At 39.4% G+C, this 25,547-nt stretch overlaps 1 protein-coding gene across 5 annotated transcripts in view; it reads left to right on the forward strand.

Moving 5' to 3' along the window:
• Eya1 (EYA transcriptional coactivator and phosphatase 1) overlaps nucleotides 1–25,547 on the forward strand; it is a 141,703-nt gene that overhangs the window by 106,046 nt on the left and 10,110 nt on the right. For all 5 annotated transcript variants that reach the window (XM_048358973.1, XM_048358968.1, XM_048358971.1 and 2 more), the window contains 4 exons: nucleotides 22,145–22,203; nucleotides 22,325–22,485; nucleotides 23,402–23,516; nucleotides 23,621–23,742. In XM_048358973.1, the coding sequence (XP_048214930.1) occupies nucleotides 22,145–22,203; nucleotides 22,325–22,485; nucleotides 23,402–23,516; nucleotides 23,621–23,742 (457 nt within the window). The remainder of the gene's footprint in view (nucleotides 1–22,144; nucleotides 22,204–22,324; nucleotides 22,486–23,401; nucleotides 23,517–23,620; nucleotides 23,743–25,547) is intronic.

Genomic DNA, 25,547 nt, shown 5'->3' on the forward strand with positions numbered 1-25,547 from the left:
TTAGCTCTTGCATTTATTCCAATCTTTCATTTTGTATTTGTTTGATTTAACAAACGTTGGACTAGTCACTGCAATTATAAGTTTCTTCCAAAATTAAAAATATTGTAAATATTTCTGGCAAAAACAAGCTCCTAAGAAAACAAAATTATCCCATCAGGCAAAAATAATAGGTAAAGTCTGATTTCACACAGGACCATTTTAATATACTTAAATTGTATGTTTTTAACTTTGAAGGTTTGAGCTTTTACTATAAGGAATTTGAAGGAGTTTAACCTCTTCCCTACCTTAGATTGTGATTTCTAAGCTTTGATTGTTGACATTTGGCCTTATTTTCTTGTGAAATGTTAAAATATTTGCTAGACTACCCCATTGTGTAATTTTCTTAGTTCACTGAGTAACTGTGACTGATTTCCAGTATTTTTTTTTTTTTTTTGCCAGTCCAGGGGCTTGAACTCAGGGCCTGAGCCCTGTCCCTGGCTTCTTTTTGCTCAAGGTTAGCCCTCTACCACCTGAGACACAGCACCACTTCCAGCTTTTTCTGTGTATGTGGTGCTGAGGAATCAAACTCAGGGCATCATGCATGCTAGGCAAGCACTCTACTGCTAAGCCACATTTCCAGTTCTAGATTAATATTTTTCTGCCATCAAAGTACATGTATACAGTGGTTATTATTCTATGCTCTGATACAATTTTAATGGAATTTAGAAATATATTTAACTCTAAGAAGTAAAAATATTAACCCCTTTTACTTTTAAAAGCTTTGCTTCTTGGGAGTTGGGGATTTAGCTCAGTAGAAGAGTACTGACTTTGGTCTTCAGCTCTATGAAAAAAAGAAAGAAAGAAAAAGCCTTGTTTATTGTCTCCATGATTTTTCTAATTAAAAGAAAATTAAAATGTACATTCATTTTGTTGACATTTTAGGAAAGCAAGTTAAATGGAGATGTTTTGGGTTTTGCGTCATTACAAATGTTGGTGTGTTAGGGAACATGAGTGATAGGAAGACAGAAGTATCATAGTATGTATTTCTTTCTGCCAGAGACAGTGTTGGGCATGGAATCAGTTCCCTCCCAGGCTTTCCAAGTTCTTAAGTCTGATGAATGTCCTGCATGTAACTTTATAGAAAAGGACCCCACATTCAATACCCTGATGCTTGTGTGGAATGCCAGTATGGCACTGAAAGGGTTTTTCAGCCTCAGTAGAGTGTGCTTCTTCCTGATTGGCTGAAGAAAGAGTTCCTTCTGTTGGATCTGTATGATAGGCTGGCTGCCTGTCATGGGGACAGGCCACCATGCAGTGAGGGACAGGCCAGCAGTGAGGAGATTTCCATGTAATTCGCTGCTACTCATTTGTCCTGCTGGATCTCTCCACAATTAAAAGAAAATATTTTCTAAAGATGGATATAAGTCTAAACAAAAAGTAATCATTAAGCTTAGCTTTGGATTTTCTGTTTCTGACTAGTGTTCAGTAACATGATTTCCCTGGTTTTATGGTTGCCATTTAACTCTGTGTGCTTGGGGACATGGTCTTTAAGAGTGGGAAGCACTGGGTCCCTGGCTGGGACAGAGCGCTCTCTCTTATGTCTGTGAACACACATGTGAGATATTCCATGCTCACCCTACAGCATATGTAGCTACATTGGAACAAATCGGAAGATGATTTGTTGATGGTAGAATGGCAGAGCCTTCAGAGAGAGGCATGGCACAGGCAAAGCCCTTTGGTGAGAACGAGTTTCAGTAGTTTCTTGTAAAAAGTGAGACCCAGGACAGAGCGAATGTGCGAAGAGTGGCAGGATCCCAATCATGAAGGGTCTTACAGACCCTGGTGAAGAAATTTCTTTTTTTTTTCTAATTGTAATGGGAAGATACTAGGAAATGTTAAGCATGGGCATTATATACTAGTGTTCATACTTTTAAATGACCGGTGTGACTACCAAATGAGGGATAAGGATAAGAGTCGAATGAGACCAAGCAAACTATTGCGATCTGGTCAAGGGGGCCATAGCATTGAGGCTGTGGCTGTAACAGTCTGGAGGTGATGGGAAGGAACAGGGCTTACTGGGAATATTGAAAGAAGCTCTGGCAGAATTTGCTACGGGGTCAGCTGTGAGAGAAGAAGGTAACAAAACTAAAAGTGGCTGTTACATGTTGACCTGAATGTTGGAAGTGTGGTCACATTTCTGACATGAGGAAGGATACTAGGTTTGGGGTGAGGGGTAGACTATCAGATAGTATTTTCTATACTGAAAATATGAAGGATAAAAACCTTCTCAGCATTGAAGTCAAGAGATGGCATAGAAGCAGATGGATATATTGGTAGGTTCATAAGTCATAGGAGAGGCAAATTTGAAGGTATGGCTTTGGGAGTTAGAAAAGCCAGGAGACTTGATGGTATCATGTGGGAGAAGGCTAAATTGAGAAAAGGGTCAAAGAGTGAGCATTAGGCACTCTGACTGCTAGAAATAGGAGCTCTTAAGAGAACATTGTGAGAAGTAGCCAATGAAGTAGGTAGAAAAATATGTGGTATACAAAGAACCTAATGAATAGTGTTTCAGGAGTGAGGAAACCAGGCCCTCCAGGGTCGTGCGCAGCCAGGTGCCTAAGAGAAGACAAAGAGGTGATGAACTTGTTGGACACTGGCTGTTGAGGACACTGAGAAGCAGACATGCATGTGATTGAAAGAGTAGAGGAAAGCGGAGGAGAGGATGAGGGAGGCAGAGTGGAGAGAGGGGTCCCCATGTCCTGACACATGGAGATGGGGACATGGAGGGGGCTGTAGCACCAAAGGAAGGTTGATTAGTGTTTTAGCAAAAAACAGACAGCATGATTGGTCACCAGTGAAAAGGATTCCAAAGAGAGGAAAGGATATTGTAGCCAAGAGAGAAGTAGGAGAGTCAGAGGCTGACAGGCAGGAGAGTGGACAGAAGCAGTGGGAGGAGGGAGGTGGGATGTGGTAGTGGTGAGAGGAAGCTGTGCTCACTCTACCAAACAAGTAATGCTCAGTCCATGAGGACACCCCCTGAGGCGAGGGATCCTGAGCTCCTGACGTAGGACCTCTTACATTGCTTAGATAAGTTTTCTTTATTTTTTTTTCAGTTTCTTTTTCAAATCTATAGTAAGCACCACTACTTGTCTTAAGAGTGACATCTCAAGCCTAGCACCACAACTTTTACAACTTGTAAAAGTTAACTTTTCAAAATAAATGATTTTTTTTCCAATTCCTTATAAATGGGGCAACATCATTCTTTCTGATAGAGGCATAGAATTCCATTGTGTATATGTACTACAAGTGAGCCAGACTCAAAGAAACATAGACTCTATGGTTTCCCTCACTGGGAATAATTAGTACACATCTAGGATCGTCCTAGCAGAAGAGCACAATAGCTCAATAGCTATGTCCATATGAGCACATAAGATGATGCTAAACAAAATGAACTCCAGGTTATGGAAACAAGTGGTTTGTCATTGTTATTTTCAGCATACCATGTGAAATTATGCCCTTTTTCTTTTGTCTTTCTTTCCCGTGGTTTTACCCCGATATCACTGTCACGGATTTTAGTACCATGGATATTGCATATACATGTATTGGAACTAGGGAAGGGAAAGGGACTACCAAAATCGAGAGACAAAGGATAAAAAGAAAACCAAATGCAACAGCAATACTTACAAAACTATATGGTATAAACCAACTGTACAACTCATGGTGGGAACTATATGGTATAAACCAACTGTACAACTCATGGTGGGGAGACAGGGGAAAAATGAGGGAGGAGGTAACAAGTTGGATAAGAAATGTACACAATGCCTTACATATGAAACTGTAACCCCTCTGAACATCACTTTAACAATAAAGTAATGAAGAAAAACCCAGAAAAAAATAAATGAAGAGCTGGAGTCATTGGCTCATGCCTGTAATCCTAGCTACTCAGGAGACAGAGATCTGAGGATCACAATTTAAAACCAGCCTGGGAAGGAAAGTGTATGAGACTCTTATTTCCAATTAACTAAAAAAAAAAGCCAGGAGTGGAGCTTTGGCTCAAGTGGTAGAGTGCTAGTCTTGAGCATAAGAAGCCCAGGCTCTGAGTTCAAGCCGCAGGTTTGGCACAAAAATAAATAAACTAAGTCAGAAGAATTTAAAAGCACCATTGTCTGAGAGGATAGACTTTAATATTATTCCTTATAAAACTGTATTTTCAAAATCTTTATCATTGAAACATAACTTCAGTGGAAGAATTACAATTCAAAATGATATATAGTATTGTTTTAGTCTGGGGTCAGGTCAAAAGATGTATATCAAAAAGAAGACAAAAACTGTCTTCTAAATTTAAAAATATTGCAAGAATTAAATAAGTTCAGCCATAAACACAGATTTATGTCCTGATAGGCTGCTTTCTTTATATTTTAATCTTGTAGTACATATTATTAGAATTCACTGCATATTTCCATGTGCTGTAAGTGAGCACTAGTTATATTCATCCAATTTCATGTACTCTCTATCCTCCCCCAGGAAGTAAATATTGCTTGCATTTTTTTCTATTTTTGGAGAATTGAACTCAGACTCAGCTATTTGCTAGGCAAGTGCTCTACCTGATCCGTATGCCCTTTTGGCTTTATGTTTTTGTTTTTGGTACTATCTCAGTTTTGCCCAAGGCTGGCCTTAGATTGTGACTCACCTACTTACATTTCCCACAGGCTGGGATAATAAAGGTGAGCCTCCATCTGGTTTGTTTATTGTAATAGAGTCTTATTTTATGTGTCCAGGCTGGCCTTAAACCATGGCCCTCTTGTACTTTCCTCCTCTTCCAAGTAGCTAGTATTAGGGGCATGCATCATCATGCCCAATTTGATATTTGTTATAATCCCCAAAATACTTACTATAATCATGATTATTCCAGCTTAATTCAAATCTCTATATTTCTGTGGCTTGTCTTGCAGTTCTAAAAATGCCAGAAGTTGAACTCATGAGTTCATTTATGAATGAGTCCTTTCTGTATCTCAACCTCCCATTTGTAATGGTGAATGATGGAATATTTTTGAGGCTGGTGTAATTTTGAGGCTGTGAAGTTGAAAGAGCTAGCCTGGTACATAGGAAGCATGAGGGAGATCAAAGCTGTTCATGTTGTTTCTTGAGCACTTTCTGTAGGAAGAACACTGGGCCAAAACCTGTAACTCTGAGGAAGAAATAGAAGTGACTAAGGGAAGGACTAGGGAACAAAGGGAATGGGACAGTAAGTGATTTGCTACCAAAACTTTCATTAGAATCTAACAGAATTCATATCACAAAAACCAGAAAGAATACTGCTGGGCCCGGCTTGTTAAAAAGACTTCCCTTGTTCTGGCCTCATGTACAAATCTTCTTTCTGACTACAGACTCATGTACTGTTGGCTTTTAAGTAGCTACTGTACCTCATCACCATCACACTAATGACAGCACTGGCTTTATGACAGAAGACACATTTCTTTAGTTGTCATGTTAAGTTTTCTTTTCTCTGTAGTCTTCCAGCTTCATGTGTTAGTGCATGGTTCATGGAACATGCTGGTAGCATTTCAGGGAAGGTTTTTGGCCCAAAGCCACTTGGTTATGTAATGGTAAAGCCAGGTTTTATTTCACAAGTATCTTTATGCAGAACATTTCTATTCCCCTTGAGTAATAAGAAGGAGTATCTAGAGTAGGTTGCCAGTAACTGGACAGCACTTTCTTTTAACATATTCTGCAAAACCTTTACATCTTTCTGTGTTTCTCAAACCTACAAAACATAGCTGTTCAAGCAACCTCAGTCCTGTTTTGGAATTGGGAGATAGGACAAAAGACCGAAATGCCCACAGAGATCTGTTTCGAATAGTCAACTCCTACATTACTGTAAACTGGCTGATGCCTGCTCCATTCTGCCCACTAGGCAGGTGTGGAGGAGAGAAGATGGAATTTATTCTCTGCTCTTAAGGAGCCCAAATGTGATAAAGAGAGAGAATAAAAGGACAATGTTAGAACAGTGTTCATAAGGCTGTAAATACATGTGGAAGTTAACAGAATCTACTCACTGATTGGCCCAGATTGGGAAGTGGTGGGAAGAGTGTGGAGAAGAAATCTCTCCAGGAGTGACTTTTAGCCTAAGAGAGCATGGCGCTTCAGAACAGAGTTTGAGTAGGTATAAAACACAGAGGACACAGCTCTTGGAAATTAAGACACTGCTAGGGAAGTGGGGTTCATTGGGTTTTATATTAAACCAAGAATAAACATAACATACTCTCTAGCATGATTGTGGAGGTAAATGGTAAAATCAGTAAGTCACAGAGTTTGATAGGGGAGAACAGTAGCACTAGGAAAGCTGGTAAGAAAATAATCTGGAAAGGATTTGAGGAATCTGTTTCTTGCTTGAGTGAGATAGAGACAGAAACCTAGGAGATGAGATGGCCATAAAAAGAAAACACTGAGCTGAGTGCCAGTGGCCCTAGCTACTCAGGAGGCTGAGATCTGAGGATCATGGTTCAAAGCCAGCCCAGGCTAAAAAGTCCCCATGAGACTCTTATAAACTACTCAAAAAAAGCCAAAGGTGGCTCAAGTGGTAGAGTGTTAGCCATGAGCACAAAGAGGTTCAGGGATAGTGCCCAAGCCCCGAGTTCAAGACCCAGGACCAGCAAAAGAGAAGGAACCCACTGATTAGAGTTGAGAGTGGATGCAAGTGGTGTCCAGCTAGCAGGTTACAGATGCAGGTCAGAAGCTCAGAGAATGGAGCAGGAAGCCATACCCATGAAGCCAGCAGAAATGTCCCAGGAAGAACGAATGTATTGAAGAGAAAGAGGAGTTATCCCAGGGAAAAGGTTCTTTTGAAATTCTAGTTTAGAAACAAAACAGAAAATCTAACTCAATACAGGATATTTCTAATTCAGAAAATGAAATAACTTTTAGGTAAGGTAAGAGAGGTAATTATTTTCTTGTGAACCACTCTGCCTAGTTTGGCCATGATGTCTTTCTATGGGATGAAGCTGTTGGTAAGCAGGATGTTTTGAAGGAAGAGAGAATACTTCGGAGATGGAGAGACCTGTCTCCAGTCCCTGCTTCCTGCCAGTGTGTGACCAGCACACAGCCAGCTGTGGGGTAACAGAGATGGTGAGGTTAGAACACAGTAGAATCTTGCCTCAGTTCCTGCCATGTGGCAGGACCATAGTCAGTAGAAAGCCTTCCATCTGTGCTTGTTGAATAGAAAGGGCTCATTTTCAGTACTGGACTGGACTACAATCCATTTATTTATAAGGCCTACAGAATTGGCACATTAGTGGGCTTTTAAACTTTGGATGTTGGCAGGTACTTGTCAGCCATCTACCTGGATAGAGCCAGAACTAGAGTATATTCCAGTGCCTTTATAGGAAGTTTACTTTCCTTTTCTTTTTTTCTTTTACATCCATCCCTCCCTCCTTCTCTACTTATCTCCCTTCCTCCCTCCCTTGCTCCCTCCTTCTTTCTTCCTTTCTCAATCCCTTTTTCTTCCTTCTCCTACTCCACTTCCCTTTTTCTCCCCCCTACCGCCTTGCTCCCTCCTTCCCTCTCCCTCTGTCTCTTTCTCCTCCCCCTGACCCAATTGAATAGTGCAAGAGGAGGCCTATAACTCCAACTTCCCCCAAATGTGTTTAAGTTACAATCCCTGGAGCTTTCTCCCATTTCAGAATGGTTACAATGGAGCCTCTATCCAGACTCCATTCAGTATTCCAACCACATTTCCAAGGAAGCACTGAGCAAATCCCGGATTTGTCTTGCCCCTGATTATGTGCTACTTGTTTCTAAGACAGGTGGTGGGCCGAGGAATGGGAAAGGAGGTTGCTTTTGAGCAGTGTTATCTTATGAACTCTTTTACCTACTTGGAAATAATTGACTAAAAATTACCTTCTGATATTACTGTTTTGCCAGAAAGCTAAAGGGAACTTGACTGTTTAAAATAGCATCCTTATGAGGGACAAGGCAACAAACAGTACAAGAAATGTATCCAATGCCCAACGTATAATACTGTAACCTCTCTGTACGTCAGTTTGATAATAAAAATTTGAGAAAAAAAAATTCTTCCTAATGTATGTATGTGTTTTGTGTATAAAAAAAAAAATAGCATCCTTTATTGTTGTTGAGAACTATGGTTTTAAACAAGCATTAATGAAATCCTACAGGACTTGAAGATCAGAGTGTCTGACAAAAACTAAAATGTACCTAACAAATATTGAGAAATGAACAGTTGACAGTGTTCATCCTGTTTGGTAGAACATGTGGAGGGAATTTTTTTAAAAATAAGGAATATCTTTTTCCTTTTTAATGTAGTAGCAAAAATGTTTACTTGAAAATACATAGACAATTGTTTAGATTTTAGGTGGCCAGAGTGAATGGGTCTTATTTGCAATCATAAGGCTATTGTTGTCCTCATAAGTGGGTTTATATTAGTTGATAAAATAATTTTTTCCCAAAATCGAAGGGAAAAGTTAAAAGCTTTACTTAAGTTGAAGTGAATTCAGTAAAAACAAATCTTTTGAGATGACGGTGAGATGAAGCTATTCTGTTCTAGCAAGGTGCTCCAATCCAGTGCCGTTTGGAATGGGGACATGCAAATAAGTAAAATAGCTCAGAAGTCTGGAAGCATCCCCAAAAAGATGTGAGTGAAAGCAAAACTACCAATAGGATATACCAATAGGAGCCACCTAAGCTACATGCAGTGGACTTGAGAGAAGGTAATAGATATATACACCAAGCAAGGCCAAGGAGCCAAGTGATTAAAAGTATCCGTTAAGCAAAGCACATGAAAGAGCCGAAGGTGATAAGGAAACCTCATAAATCTGCCTAAGCACTTCCATTGCAGTAGTCACTCAAGCATTTATAGAGTAACACCCATATACCAAGCATCACTACTAATCCTTGACATAGACTTTTGAGATGAATTGGCACAATTGCTACCTGTTAAAATTAACAAACCAAGTTCACTTCAGTTAATTTTAGTTAATGTTTTTCAAGAGACTAATGGAAACTGTCCATCAGTACATCAACTATTACTTGGCGAAAGAAACAGGAAACATACGCTGAGTCTTATGTTATGCAGCAATATAAGGGTAAAATAAACAATCGGTTGACATAAAATGGAATTTATTACGTAACATTGAGTGAAGTCTGGGGGTGGGGGTGACCAGCAGGTAGGTATCTTGTTTTACCTGATTTTTCGTGTGTGTTCCCCACTACAAGGCAAATGTCATAACAAGAATGCACCAATGAGGGCCTGGGGGAAGAAAAAGAAAAGGAAAATTTATTTTCATCAAGTTAATATTTAACATTTCAGTGAAAAACAAAAGGGCAGTAGTATGATCAGTTGACTTAGGTTGGGTGATCTTTCCTTACCCAGTCATGTCAGTCAGATGGTTTGGAAAGTCTTATTCAGTAGTATCCATGTAGTTGGCCCACTGTGATGCAGTGACTAGGGAGAAAAGGATTCAGAAATGATCGTTTATTCCTTCAAAGAGGTTATTATCTGGCAGGGCAGGTTGTGTATGGAAGTCTGCATGTATTTATCCATTAAATGCAAAGTTTTAGACAACATTGAAAATAACTTGTAACATATGATACAGTACCCCTATTAATGGGATACTCCTAATAATGGGGTACATTACTCTCAGTAATGGCAGCTATTGTGATTCAGATCATGGATTATGAGAAGGTTGTCAAGGGATGGAGAAAGAAAGAATACCAGTAAAGGTTTAAACCTGGAGCATTACCTGCAGAAATATACCCAGTGTTCTAGTCAGCAATAGACCCACCCACCTGTTTCCTAGGAAAAGGGGAAGAGAAGAGACACAAAATAGGTCTACAGGGTTTTTGTTTGCTTGGTGTGTGTGTGTGTGTGTGTGTGTGTGTGTGTGTGTGTGACATGAGGAATGAAGCAGCATTGGTAAATTTAGGACCATTGTTGAGGACCTTGAATGTTCAGAATATATGTCGTGTTCTAATTTAAATTTTTGAATGCATCTGTTGAGAAAGACAGAAGCAGAACTGAAATGCATTCATTCCTACATCCTGGGAAGATTACTCCCTGTGTTATCATTGTATTCCTTGGCAGATTGAAGATCTATTCTTTGAAAGATGGATCTGAATACATTATACAGGATTGGTTGAAAGAAGGGCTTTATAAGTCTTGTATCATCTTCCCTGTGAGAAAACCACACTGACAGTCACTAGTATCGTTTCTCTTCCCATAGCCTATGACATGTTTGCAAAGACTTAACAGCAGGATATGCACTTAGCGTGTGATTAATGCCTAGAGAATAAATAGATGTTTGTTCAATCCTACTTCAATATGACTGAATGAGTAAAATAGTTCACACACGTGCACACACACTTATACAGCATACATCATATATAAGGTAATATTCATGTTGTTAATGATTCATGCAATATTGATTTTTTCCCCATGGCACGATAATTTTGGGTGTAAATGCTTAACTCTTGAGAAATTAGGGCTTTACAAAGTGGGGATGAGTAGGGACAGAATTTTCCCTTAGTTTTCCTTCTGGCAGCCAGTTCTGTAGCCTGTGTTCACTCCAGTGTAAAGTAAATAATTTACCCTTACCTGAAGTCTTAAAAAAGAAGGTCTAGACAGACGTTTCCCAGGGTGATTCATGCCCACTGCTTCTTGGAAGAGAAAGGAACTGTGTGCAGAGCGGCCGCCCTGCCCTGAGCTGCCACTGAGGGGAGGTGATGATAGAACCTTCCTGCTGTTGCTGAGGAAACTTTTTCTTTTCTTCTCTTCCATTCTGTTTTTTTCTTCCTCTTTCTTTCAAGCACCTATGTCCGGTTCTGCATATTTTTCTTTCTGTAGCCAATAATAATTAGATGGCAGATGAAACTGGCTCAGAAAAAGTTTATTAACTAAGAATGTGGTGGGACCTGATTTATTTTGACTTGTACATTCTTTTATACAAAATTGAGTAATTCTGACTGTCATACTATTGTCTCACCATATAAGTTTACTAATAGACAAATTCTACCCCCTTCTATCTCCCTGCACACACAAAAAGGAGGTCAATTATATGAAAATATTAAAGATTATAAAGGTTGATTTTATGAAAATATTTCTTTTAAAGTTCTATTGACAAATGGTTAGGGATTAAATAAAGGTCAGTCTGTAGCTTGACATGGTTGTACATGCCTTGATATCTCAGCTTTCAGAAGGCTGAGGAAGGGATTGACAAGCTGTAACCCAGTCAAGGCTAAATAGCAAGACACTGTCTCAAATCCTGAAACCAGCCCTGTGCCATGGCTCATGCCAGTAATCTTAACTACTCCAGTGTCAGATATTTGAGACTATGGTTCAAAGCCAGCCCAGGCAGGAAAAGTCCATGAAAGAGTCTTATCTCCAATTAAACACACACACACACACACACACACACACACACACACACACCCTAAAGGACAGCACCCAGGCCCTGAATTCAGGCCCTAATGTCATATGAACAAATAAATAAATATTAAATGATAACAAAAATGAATCTTCACAGCTGAAATAATGATAAAGCAATAGACCAGAATTTATATTTGTTTCAAGAAACTAAAAACACTGAAAACTTTCTCTGGAGAAAATCATTTTCTTAAGATATAACCTATTAGCCAGGTATCAGGAAGCTACTCAGGAGGCTAGCTCTGATGATCATGATTCGAAACCAGGTTGCGCAAAGAAGTCCATGAGACTCTTACGTCCAATTAAAAATGAATTCACAGGGCTGGGGATATGGCCTAGTGGCAAGAGTGCTTGCCTCGTATACGTGAGGCCCTGGGTTCAATTCCCCAGCACCACATATACAGAAAACAGCAAGAAGTGGTGCTGTGGCTCAAGTGGCAGAGTGCTAGCCTTGAGCAAAAAGAAGCCAGGGACAGTGCTCAGGCCCTGAGTCCAAGCCCAGGACTGGCCAAAAAAAAAAAAATGAATTCACAAAAAATCCAGAAATGAAGCTGTTGTTCAAATGGTAGAATAGTAGCCTTGAACAAAAAAAGGTCAGGTATAGCACCTAGGCCCTGCAACTGGTACAAAAAAGAAAAATAGTAAGATATGACCTATTTTATACTTCAGCTTACAGTCTATTTTTAAAAATCTAAACAGGAATTATTTATGCCTAAATCAAAACTTCTACCTAAACTTTATAGGTAAATTGGTATGTGATTTGTTTTCCTCAAATGGAAATGAGGGTTAAAAGAAACTCAGTTTAGAAACTTTTTCATGCTCCAACAAGTTGTCAATGAAAAAGACTGATTTTTATGAGAATGTGATCATTCACAGCAGGCCCAGAGCTGGTGTCACTATGAAAGTCTTCTTTTGTAGACACTCTCAGCAGGAATAATAGATTTAAAAGAAAAGAAACAGAAGTTACAAAGAATGCTGATGGTTGCCAGTGACAAATTATGTTTGTTAAACTGATGAGCAAGCCCACTGAAAATTGAGAAATCAGTTCAGCAGTAAATCAAAGGCTTATTTTCAAGAGTAGCTCTGAGTTTGCATGCAAAAGACTAATATTTATTTATATTAAATATGTGCTGAATTCTTTTGTTTCTGTTCTGAGTAATTACTTCATACACTAATTTGATTCTTCATCTTTTATCATCAAACTTTACGTTTCATGATATAATTTAAAAATGTGCACAGTGCTTTAATGATAATATTCTATAATGTCATTTGACATATTATCAGTCTCTACGTTGCCCTAAATTGTAGCTAAAGCTTTTTGGTCTTTCTAGTTCTTATCTACCCCAGTAAAATGTAACACCTTTCCCTTATAACTGAATCATAAATGAAGTTGTGGATTTAAGCATAAACCTCCATGTAGAAAAATAGCAGTGATCGGAGCCAAGTGTATGCTGGTATGCCCTTGTTTCTCATATGAATAATAAACAATAAAAGAGGAGGGTGAGGGGTATGGCGTAGTAGGAAGTGTGAGGTTCCTGTCCTGAGTTCATTTCTCTAGTACTCTCTCTAGCCAGCAAATAAATGTTAATCATTGCAGATGGATCTCCAACATGATATTAGGTATTATTGAATTCAAAAGTCAATTCTAAATATTGATATCATTAAAGCAAATGTAACCTGTACCATAACTATTAATCAAATTAACCCACTACCAGAGTTGCTGAAGAATTTTAAATAAGCCTACTTTGTTTTGAATGTTTATTTTTAATTCTTTCTGGGTTTTGTTAAGTGAGACTTTTTAGCCCAAAGTTGAGAGTGTGAATAAAGACAAATATATTTGATATAATCATGTGGTAAAGCAGGTATTCACGGTTGAGAAAGAAAGTTTTGCTCTAAGCAGAGCAAAACCACCATATCATATTTATTGACACTGTGCACACTAAGAAGGAATTATCTTCGTGTGACTCCTTTGGGATTCTGAAAGGCTCAAACAGTCATATAATAACATCCTATTTGTTAAGTAGCACATTTTAATGAGAATTGATACCATTTTTTAAATATTGACATTTTTACAAAAACAGTTTTATTGTTTCTTAAGTGACTAGCAATTAATTTTCAACTCCTGGAAACATTAGCTTAACACTCTTAAGTACTTATGCCAATTTATTCACGTACCGGCATACAGCTTAAAACACTGTTTCTTCTGCCTCAACCTGCGATTGGTAGGTAGGCATTTGCAATATAAAGACTTTAATGTCTAAATATTTTTATGAATTTTGGTATAAACAAGTTCAAAATGAAGCAGTTAGTATGTTTTTAAAATTCTGCAATTCACATATTGGATTTCTAATACAAAATTTCTCTCAATTTAAAGACAACCTTTAAGTGATACTATACTATTAAACACATTACACCTTTTTTTTGTAGGAAACAAGAACATAGTGTGTGTCTCCACATGTTTCATCTTATTGACTCAAGACTAGATGTTGAAATTCCTTTTTTCAGTTTCTGAGATTTGAAGTTCTGTTTTCTTATCCCATTGCTTGTATGGTTGTGTCACCTTACCCTATCAAAACAGATACGGATGTTAAAATATTGATTTAAAATATGTGGTGGTGCCAGTGGTATGCTGAGAGCAGCGGCTGGACTCGGAACTTGCAGATACGTTTGTCCAGGTCTGTTTTGGTTCCTTGGCTTGCTTTTTCTACAAACTCTCAAACAGAACCAGGCAATTTTGAAGCTCCCTTTGTTCTTCACTGCTGGTGTTTAGCTGCAGGTAATGAGTCCCTTTTTCTCCTACAAGTTAGCACTGTGGTGGGAAAGCAGAGGGGAATGTGAAGGTCACCAGTATACCTCAGACAGATGACAGGGCCTGCCAACGAGTGCCAGCTTGGAAAGGCTGCGAACCACACACCCTCCTTGTTCTCTTGGCTTTGTGGGGGTTGGGGTAGAGAGTTCAGCTTGACAGTGCCATGAGGGCCTGCGCATACCTTTGGGTAGCAATTGGGATCATATTATTCTGTAGCAGTAAGTATAAATACTCAGAAACTTATTGAACAAGCTCTCTGTTACAGAAGGTGCAAGTGAAATCTTGGTTTCTGCAGACTGACTAACTTATGGACACAATTTCTTAACCAGAGGAGGGACTTGACATACCACATCTAATTGTCAGTTAATTCACAGCAGGGTTCTTTAGCTCTTTCCCATTCATGGATTTATTTTCTGGTTCACCCTTTCCCCTCTTTTAAAGGTCTGAATCATGGATACTTCCAGGCAAGCAGGCCCTCCAAATGCTTATTTTACCTCATTTTTGCAAAGAAATTACCACAATATCTTAGGAGTCAGAAGTTCTCAGCAAAGTCACTGTGGAAATCCCTCTTTTAAGTCTTAACCCTCGAACACCGCTCACCCTTCTGTCTGCCTATAGAATTTCAACCTTCTATAGAATAAGGACACTACAGGTAGATCCGCATGGACCCTGCTTTTTGAAATTTGAAAAAAAAAAGAAAAAAAGGTTTCCAACAACAGTTTGTCATCATACTCGTACCCTTGTGTAAAGATTTTCAGGTTCACGGTTAGAGATGTGAGGAATCCCAAACTACTTTAGCAAGCTGTGAAGGTTGAAGGTCACAAACAGGTCTCTGTAATACTTAATAGCTAGTTGGAGGGTGACATTGTCCCAAAAGAAATAATGTACTCTATACCTGACTTAATGTAACTAGAACCCCTCTGTACTCTGCACCTTTATAATAACAATAAAAAATAAAAATAGGTAATTAGAGGTTTGGGTGTAATTGCCTAATAACAGATAAGAAGGGACAAAGAAACCAAGAATAGTTTCCTCCTTGCCTTGACCAACTCTAGCAGATGCCACAGGCCTGAGGAAGTCAGGACACAATGAAATTAGCTCTCCCTACTGACTCTCTTCTTTCTTTCCTTTTTCCTTTGTAAAGGGAAGGATTGAAATGATTAGTTGACAGTTTGTTGTTAGTTTTCTCATGGTAGAGTTGGAACAGGGGCAGATACAGCCTGGATCAGCAGAATTGGGTTTGGTAACAACGTCTCCAAAGTCAAATTTGTAACTTTTCCATATTGTTCGGTTTCATAACAGGCAAACTGTCTCAAAAGCTTCACAGAGTCTCTGTTTATCCAGAGGCTTCAAGTTTTCTCCACGTTTGTGTGTCTAGGTTCATGTTAAGAGGGAAAAAGTTGCAATGGCTGGCAACTTCGTCACTCTACTTGGCACAGATAATAAGACCCATTGTAACTGTCTTAATTCTTTTTATTAATTTTCCTCAACTAGCTTGAATCATATGGTGTATTTTTACATAATTATGGTACAAGTGAAAGGCTTGGGGGAAAAGTACAACCACTACAGTATCAAAGCAGAATAAATATTTGCAGAAAAATTCTGCCATAACTTAATATTTTGCATATGAGCCCCTGTACAAAATCTGAGTTATTCCTGGGGCTTGATCCAAAGGAACAAGTCTGTGGCCCACCCCTAGAAGGCCAGAGATGATGATGGATCAGAAAAAGGTCAGTTTGAGTTCTGATGCCAAGAAAAATGACAGAAGGGACCAAAAAGGCAGAAAAACAGTACAGCCCGAGTCATAAAAGCGAATGTGCATTTGCCATGAGATCTTACTCCTTGTGGCTCTCTGCCCACCCCCTGCACCCGGGCTGTATTGGGCTGCCTCATATGTTGGCAGTGGTCCCCAGCCGTCCATGGGAGCCGTTTATAATCCAGCCCTGTGAATGCTTCGGTGTCTCTGAGCTGAAGGCCAGTAGGAACTGAAACTTGCTTATTTTATTTGTTTTTCTCTGGAACACATAGGCCATGGCACAGAAAGGAAAGCCAGGCAAAGGTAAACACTGGTCATTTGCTTTGTGGTATTTATCTGAAAGATGATGGCAGCAGCCTGTCATGTTAGAGCAGAGGGTTGCAGGTTCCTATGGGTGGGCCCAATGCCACACCTCAGAAGGTGGCCATCAGCCCTCAGTCACCTCCTCCTGCCATGTCTGTGGCCTAATCTGGATTCTTCAGCATCAAACCTCCCACTTAGGATGCACTGGCTCACTATGACTCGCCAAAAGCCATGCTCTCATCACCTCCAATCACACTTTCTCTGCACCCCCATCATGGCATACACCTGGTGACCACAGTGGCCGTCCTTCAGGATGAAGTCACTCTGAAGTGCCAGTCACTTCAGGGTGATGACAGGATGGGTTGGCATTTGCACTGAAGGATGGAGGCCACACATCCATGCTCCATTCTGGGAATGGGAGGACATTGTCACAAACCCTAGGCGCAGAATAAGTAGGCAAGGGGATTGGGACAGAGCCATGGTCACCCATGCTGCAAAGATGACCAAAAGTCATTTGGTCATGACCAACATAGAGCACATGCTACTTTGGCCTTGACAAAACTTGGAAAGTCTAGAACAGGGTCAACAATGCAGTCCTACCACTGTTTCATTTCTGTGGCCTTTCATCTCTTCAAATTGGCTTATAACAGTTGTTCTTTCACAGTCTAAGTAAGGAATGGGAATTTGTGAATCCGAGAGAAGATGTGTGCCCGCCAGGACTTTGCACAAAGTACAGGGTGTATCTGAGGAGATATAGGCAGATCATCCTTTATGCACAGTGCTAGGGGTTGGAAGGGTTTTGAATTTTTTCCCCAGACTCTGGAATATTATAATGAGATAACTTGCAGTTGGTTTCATAGACACCTTCTGTACATAACCTGAAGGTAATTGTATACAATATTTTAAGCACACATGTGTTTTGATTGTGGATTCATCACATTACGTATGGAGTTTTCGACTTAATATATCATGTCAGTGTTCAAAAAGTCTCTGATTTTGAAGCATGCCAGATATTTGAATGGATGATTTCCCATCTTTTTAGGACATGGCTCTTACTGAAGTAGTGAGCCATTACTTTGCAGAGGGGAAGGGAAGAAGAGTCAACTCAATGAGAGATAAAGTGTCAATACAGGACACTTACATGTAGTGAGAGAAGAAATCAAGCAAGATGTGACACAGTAAAAAATGATAATGATGTTTATTAGAAAAGGAATACGGAACTAGACTTTTAGACATCAGGCCCAGAGTCCAGGAGTTCTATTTGTCAGTCTGGCCACTTACGTTTTTTATATGCCAAATAAAGAGTTATGGTGATGGGCAGAGAAAGGAGATTTAGTATCTAACTTGAGCAAGGCCCCTGAAAGAAGGCACCTTCAGTTCACCTTCGGCCATCTTTGGGATGCAGACATGAGTGTTAGGTTTAAATCCAAGGAGAATTAGGGGCCCAAGGACAAAGGTATGCATAAAGAGTCCCAGTGACTGGTGTGTCCTTATGTGCTCAGTAATTCAGTTCTGGTTCTCCAAGTACTGGAGAAGTCCATCTTTCCTGGAAGCCAAGAGGATTACAAAGTGATTGTAGAAATAATGACTTAGAGCAAAGACAAATACAAAATGGAGGCAGAGATGCCAGGCTATTCTCCTGCCTTTAGTTAATTCATGAGTTCAAGAAAGCAGCGAGTGCTTTCACAGAAACAATTGAAGTTCCTGTTAACAAATATGTTTTTGATAGACTGAAAGCAGGGTTATCTCTAGGTTGAGAACATTGGTCTTTGGGGTTTGAGATGCTTAGATTTCTTGTGAGGAATACTTTTAGATTTCTTTTGAGAAGTTCTAATCTGTATATTCAGCCTGTAGGCAGGAGGGCACCTGTGAGTGGAGTTTAAATAATAGTCATATTTTCTCACAGAAGCCTTGTAATATTTTCTTCCTGTGGTCACTGTTACTTGATGTATTTCCTTTCAAGACAGGAGGCCTTGAAGAATTTTCCATTTTAACCTAGTACGTTGATCAACAGTCCCATCTGGACCCCTAAAAGTCCCTACCATTTCCCCCAAGGAGATCTCAGGCCAGACACCCAAAGTAGATGTCCTTTGGGCACCCCAAGGCCCTGTGATGCGGATTAATACGTAAAGCATGCAGGCTTGGCAAAGGCCCTAGAAATGTAAACACTGTCCCAAGTCTTGGGTTTGGGAATTATTTCAACTCCTTAAAGCCTCATAGCATACTTTTGGAAACTTATTTCAAAAGTGCGCTTTCAGCACTTTCAATCTGGTTTTGGAAGAAGAACATATTTTCCCATGGAATTCTGTTTCGTACTCTGTGTTGTAAGCATGAAACTAGGGTTTTTTTGGAAGCCTAATTTGACACCTCAAAATGACATGGTGTTTGTCTTTTGTGTCTGTAGAATCTTCCAGTGTATTCACATTTTGTTGCTGGCTTCAAGGTCCCTTCTGTTTAAAGCCAGGAGTCTCCTCATTTCCATTGTCTAATTGTGTGATTTTACAGTACATTTAGAGACTAAAAAATGACCAAGCATAGATGAAAAAAATGAAAACCTAAAATTAAGCTTAAGACAAGAGAAACAAAAAGCTAGATGATTTCTAAAAAGCCAGAAGAGAAAAGTTGACCCTCCTGGAAGTCTCTGGGTTTCAGGATAGCTGAATGAAGGTAAGATTTCTAATTTGAGAGTGCCCACATGTGGGACAAGTTAATGTCTATGGCTCTACTCTGAAACAGTACAGTGCTTTAATATTTGCCATTCTTGGGGGGAATTTCTTTATTGATCTATTTATTTATATGTGTACACATGAGGATCAAACCCCAGATTCCCTCATAATCAGGAAAGATACCTTCCAGCCCTAGGGATTAATTTTTTTTTAAATTATCTTTGAGTAGTTGTATGGAGGCGTTGCGATTCAGCACACACCAGTTTGTGAACACAAAGCATCTTGATCAACGTTACTCTTTCCATCATTCTCCCCCATCTCTCCCAACACCACCCATACCCTCAAGTTGCCTAGTTCCATTTTTGTATATGTGCACTGAATATTATGATTATTAAATTTTTCATAAGTAATCAAGAGAGTAAGTAATACAGTTTCTCACTAAATTCTTGGGGAAACTTTTAAAAAGTGTAAGCACTTATGCTATTAGTTGAGGCTCAGGTGAAGATTTAGAGCATGTGTTCTGTAGGTCTGAAGTTAGTACAGTAATACATTTTTCTTTTGTTCATCAAATACAGTGAGCAACAATACCAACAGCACATTTGTTTACACAGCCATGTTTCACTCTTGAAGGTGCTAATTAGGTCCTTTCAGAAGTGTTCCTGAATTTGAATCTTCCTTCATGAAATTCATTCTGTAATAAATGCTCCTGGTAAAGAATGGGGATTTCCTTGTGGCCTTTACACCAAATTTTGCTTTAATCAAATCATGGTGGACTGAATTTACTCTCTGTAACTAACACTTTGAAAATGCTGACACTTAATTATAACTAACCCAAATATTGACCAATGCTTCTAATGAGGCCTGGGAACTGTTTTAAATAAGTTTTAAATAAAGCCAGCAGGAGAAAATGGGTAGAGAAAGAGGACAATTATGCAGTCTTTAACCTAACTGTTCTGGAAGATAGGAACTTCTCTTAGTGGCGATTTATAGATTTATAACTGAATTCATTTAAGAAAAGAGCACTTTGCTTTTTCCAAACAAATCTTCCCACCCTTCATGTCACAAGGGAACTTCAAGCCAGTTTTGATTTCTTGAATTAAATTCTTTTTAATCTTTCTTTCTTTTTTCTCTGGTCCCTGACTTCCTCTTCCATTCTGATCTTTCTCAAGAGAAATTTTCTTCCTTTTCTTCCCTTCCCTTTCCTTTCCTTTCCTTTCCTTTCCTTTCCTTTCCTTTCCTTTCCTTTCCTTTCCTTTCCTTTCTTTTCCTTTCCTTTCCCTTCCCTTCCCTTCCTTTCCCTTTCCTTTTCCTTTTTCCTTTTTCCTTTCCTTTCCTTTCTTTCTCTTCCTTATTCTTTCTTTTCTCTCTGTCTTTATTTTTATTTTTTCCAGAAAGCACATTCCTTGGGGTGGGGGAGACGGGGGAGGAAGGTTACCAATAGCATAACAATTGCTCTTCTGGGTAAAGATTAGAAATTCTGTCTCCCGATTTAGTAACTCTCTAAACCTAGTCGGTAGTTGAAAACACAACTATCATACCTCTCCTGAAATAAGATTAAATTGTTAACTCTGCAAAGATCCCCACTGTGTTTTCCAAGAATGACCTGTTTTACAAATGTTAAATTCACAGTCAGCATGTGAGGGCTGCGAGCCAGGCCTTTTCTTTTTTCTTATCTGGGGTTATAGACCTCTAGAGAGCCCGGGAGGGTTACAAGGTCAAAGTCTTTTCCTCCCTGGAACTTGCTGCTTGCTGGGAGAGGGCTGCCTGGAAAATAGATGCTTTGGAGAAGAGGTTGGGGGGTCACAATTTTAATTCTGTTAAGGAACAGCTGGTTTGAGTTTCTTTTACTTCTATCTCCTGCTCCCTTCCTCACAAATCCATGGAGAGAGAAGAATTTGTTGAGAAAGAGTCAGCAACATAGAAACATACCTCATATTGCTGTGGTATTTTACATGTATGATCTTTGTTAGAAATCTGAACATCAAGCACTAGAGAAAGAGGCTAGATTTAATAAAATTAACTTGATCTGAAGCATGACCAGAGCCTTAGTCAAGATGAACCTTTTCAAAGACAGGATATGTGCCTAGAAATTTCTTTCATGAATATTTTTAACTAAAACTTTAATGAAAATAAGTATAAAATAAAGGCCTAGGGAATTTGGAGGCCAACTGCAAAGGAAGGGACATGGCTGAAAGATGAAAGCATGGGGAAGGTGTGGGTTACTTGTTTTTGGACTAGACACCTTCATCAATTTCAAACTAGCATGCCTTCATTAATCTATTGAGCACATTCTCTTTCGGGAACCTTACCAGGGGTAGAGGTAAAGGCAGTAACATGTACTCTGCTCCTGTGCAGGCAGGTGCGCAAACATTCCCTCAGCCCAGCAGAGCTCCACCCCCATGCCCCTGAGACAAGCAGCTGTTCTAAACAATTCATGTGCTGTTTAGGATTTAAAACTCAACTCTGGTCAAAATAACATTATGACACAATAAACCCATAGATCTAACACTTGAAATGAATAGGCAATAACACATTAAACTCTATCAGTAAAAATACTACTTATACATTTAATTGCTTTTATTTAGGTTTTGAAACCTCCTGCTTCTTCCCCACTCTCTCTTCCTTACACACACACACACACACACACACACACACACACAGAGAATAAAACTCTCATCTCTCAAATAAATGGCAAACCAGTAACAGATTTTCTGTCTGGACTCCTCAGCACACTGGCCTGGGGCTGTGTTGGTGTGTGGCTCAGCAGCAATCAGAGGTCATAATTTCATTGGCAGTTAGCATCAGGTTTAATTTTTCTAGCATGTTACATTTACCAAGATGTCTGGTTTCAGTTATGCTTAGGCACTCACTGAATCAGCTCAGAGCAGCATGATGTCTTAGGGTACCTGAGGTTTATGGAACACATATGCTAATTGTTTTCAACCACTTTCCTTTCTAAACACAAAAATGTGTTTTCTGAAGCTGAATAACAGTAGTCCTTGGTAAGATTGCTTTGTTTCCTAGAGGAGAAGACCCTAAGTAGATAAAATGTCAATTTCACAAGACTTCCACCTACTGATTGACATTGTTGAAAAACACTCCAATTAAGATGCTTTAAAAAGAAGTTTCATTTTTTAAAAGCAATAAAACATAGATGCTTCTTCAAAATTAACATTTATCATTCCAATTTCTTTTAGGAATGTGACCAAGTTCATATAGATGATGTTTCTTCAGATGACAATGGACAAGATCTAAGGTGGGCACCCCTAACTGTGAACTGACCAACCCATGCTCTCCCCAGACCTAGGTGAATTGCTTGGCTGATTAAGATGAGCTTTCTGTTCCATTAACTGTGGCCTTTTCTTGCATCTAAATAGCACATATAACTTTGGAACCGATGGCTTTCCTGCTGCAGCCACCAGTGCTAATTTATGCCTGGCAACTGGGGTCCGGGGTGGCGTGGACTGGATGAGAAAGCTGGCTTTCCGCTATAGACGAGTAAAAGAGATCTACAACAACTACAAGAACAACGTGGGAGGCAAGTGACTGCGCCGACACCCTAGTGGGGTTGTGAAGACAGTCCACCCACTTTTGGGTTACTCTGGTTTGGCTTGAAGAGCCTTCTGAGGCCAGTTTAATCTAACTAGTGGTTGGATGTTTTGCTGTGATTTAGTGACAGAAATAGTCCACTAGAATCAGTTGCTTTGGCTGGTCACTTAGTGGTGTGACCTGGGACAAGTTCCTTGACCTCTCTGACATTTATTCCATCCATCAAGATGGGCTGGCCAACCACTACCCAAATCACTAGTTAGGCCAGTATATTCCTCCTGCTGTGTATATATGTCTTACAATAGTGTGGGACTTTTCATTGTGGCTCAGAGTGGTCAGAAGGGCTTTAGCAGAAATAGGAATGTATTTGAATTAGTGATGACAAGTATAGGGAAGAGAATGGAACCAGACACTCAAATAATACAATGGTGAAAACCTGTGCTTCCCTTTGGGTAGGACTTGTATTATGTCACTAGGAGGTAGCAGAATGACCACCAGTAGATCTAGGTTTGCATCCAACCAGTTTAGCATGACCCCAGGGGAGCAGCAATATCTTCCTGCAGAATCAGCGAAAGTTCCAGGATTTGCAGTGTCTACCAGGCCAAAGTCACCCTCGTACTCTGTAGCCAGAAGGTGGGTTACCTAGGGCTAGAAGCAGGGGGGAGGAGAGCAGGCCCCCCAAAAGAAGAAGAGATGCCTCCTGTCACCAGAAGGGAGGTTAGGCATCTCAATTTACTAGATGTTCTCCATAAATGACATACATAAATTACACGTGCAACTGATTGATATTATATGAACACTGACTGTGTGTACTGTTTAGTCCATGGTGCTATGGCAGATCTACTGAAGGTTTCTTTTTATAAAGCTTGGTGAGGAAGTAGTTCATATGTGCTTTCAATCCTCAGGTCTGCTGGGACCAGCTAAGAGGGAAGCCTGGCTTCAGCTGAGAGCCGAGATTGAAGCATTGACGGACTCATGGCTGACACTGGCACTGAAAGCCCTCTCCCTCATTCACTCCCGGTGAGGCACCTGGGGCCTTTGCTAGGACACAGGTGTTACTTGTTTGTGTTTGTTTTGGAGATTTATTTTTCAACAGTCTTTGCTTCTTCTTTCTGTCCTCACAGGACGAACTGTGTGAATATTTTAGTAACTACTACTCAGCTTATCCCAGCCTTGGCGAAAGTCCTGCTATATGGATTAGGAGTTGTATTTCCAATAGAAAATATTTACAGTGCTACAAAAATAGGTGAGCTGTGCTGCTTTTGCAATAAATTTATTTCCTTCAGGTTAGTAAAGATGAATAACAAAGAAATTTTCTTTCAAAAATTCAAGACGTCGAAAACAATGGAATAGTCATTTTATTTTCCAAATTGGCTTTAGACAACAAGAGAAAGATAAAAAGTATCATCCATGTTGTTAAAGTTATAGAATTTTATATTGCTGGCTAACATTAAGTCCTGAGAACTTTAGCTGTAAGTAATTTAACAACAGTTTGGATTATCTTTTATTCTCTCTTCTACACTATCAACAAAAATATTTTGTAAGTAAAACAAATAACAGTATTAGATAGTAACAATAAACTATGCAATGTATAAAAGAGAAAACTAACAGTTTCTTCAGTTGATACTAAAATGGGTTGTTTTAATTCATCATGTACAAATAACTAAATTCTCATGATAAAAACAAAAGTTATGTAAGCAAGAGATTTTTCATTGTTCTTATATTTAATGTACTATGTGAAATTATTTTTTTCTTTCAATTTTCTCTCCTATGTTTTAGCCCCTGTTGTCACTGTATTTGATTTTGGTACCCTGGGCATTGTATTTACATTTATCTGAATTAGGGAAGGGAAGGGGAACATCAAAATGGTGAGACAAAGACAAAGGGCAAATCAGCATGTTTTTTTTTTTTTTTGGCCAGTCGTGGGCCTTGGACTCAGGGCCTGAGCACTGTCCCTGGCTTCTTCCCGCTCAAGGCTAGCACTCTGCCACTTGAGCCACAGCGCCGCTTCTGGCCGTTTTCTGTATATGTGGTGCTGGGGAATCGAACCTAGGGCCTCGTGTATCCGAGGCAGGCACTCTTGCCACTAGGCTATATCCCCAGCCCCCAAATCAGCATGTTTTACCTAATTAAACGCTGGTTTGGAATAGAAAGGGTATAAGTACAAACCAACAGCTGTGTTTTAAAATTCTGACACAGAAGTTTCTTTTAGGCACGTGGGTCAGCAGTGGTGTGGTTACTTGATGAGAAGGTCAAGTTGGATGGATGATGTGGTGCTAGCGTTGATTGTGAAGAACCCAATGGTATCCAGAGAGCATGTCACACAGGCAATACATCCTCCTGGAGTCTTCAGATGACTCTAGACTTCCTAAGAAAGGCTAAGCACAGAATGCTGAAATATACTTATAAAAAGAAGGGACTGTACCAAGTAGAAAAAGTTGCTCATTATAACCAGAAATGTAAAATGCTCTCCTGTTTCATAGCCTAGCAGTCAGTTTACATTAAGTCAAGTGTTAATCCTATTTTTGTCTATATTGATAAAGAGGAATGATACTGAGCTTTGTAAACAGAGATTATGGTAAGGTTTATCAGCACAACAAAGTTCCAGAGAAGGGTATGGTACAGAGCTGGACTACTTTGCCTCCTTGGAGGAAAGTACAAATCATATATTAATGGCATATGCATTGAAGTTTAATGTCAGACAATTTTAGAAGGGTATCATAATAAGAAATTGCAATTGTAATCTGGTAAGCACTAAATATTTTTAAGTGAGTGTTTTGGTTGAAATATTCGTCTTTCATTTCCTTGAGAACAGAATAAAACTTAGAATGAAAAAATGTGGTGGCAAAAATTACATAAGAACCATTTTATTCTTCTACATTTTTAATAAGAAAAGAAGAGCCCAAAGTTCCTGTGGTTATTGCTAACTGTACCATCCAATGAAAAATATGTGGAGATAGTCAAAACTCCAGGAATTTTCACTGTAGGCAAAATGCTAGTGTCATAGAAGAGCTCACTGCCACATTATTTTACACAGCTGTGTTGCTCTTT

The sequence above is a fragment of the Perognathus longimembris genome, chromosome 12 (genome assembly GCF_023159225.1).
Source record: "Perognathus longimembris pacificus isolate PPM17 chromosome 12, ASM2315922v1, whole genome shotgun sequence".
NCBI lineage: Eukaryota > Metazoa > Chordata > Mammalia > Rodentia > Heteromyidae > Perognathus > Perognathus longimembris.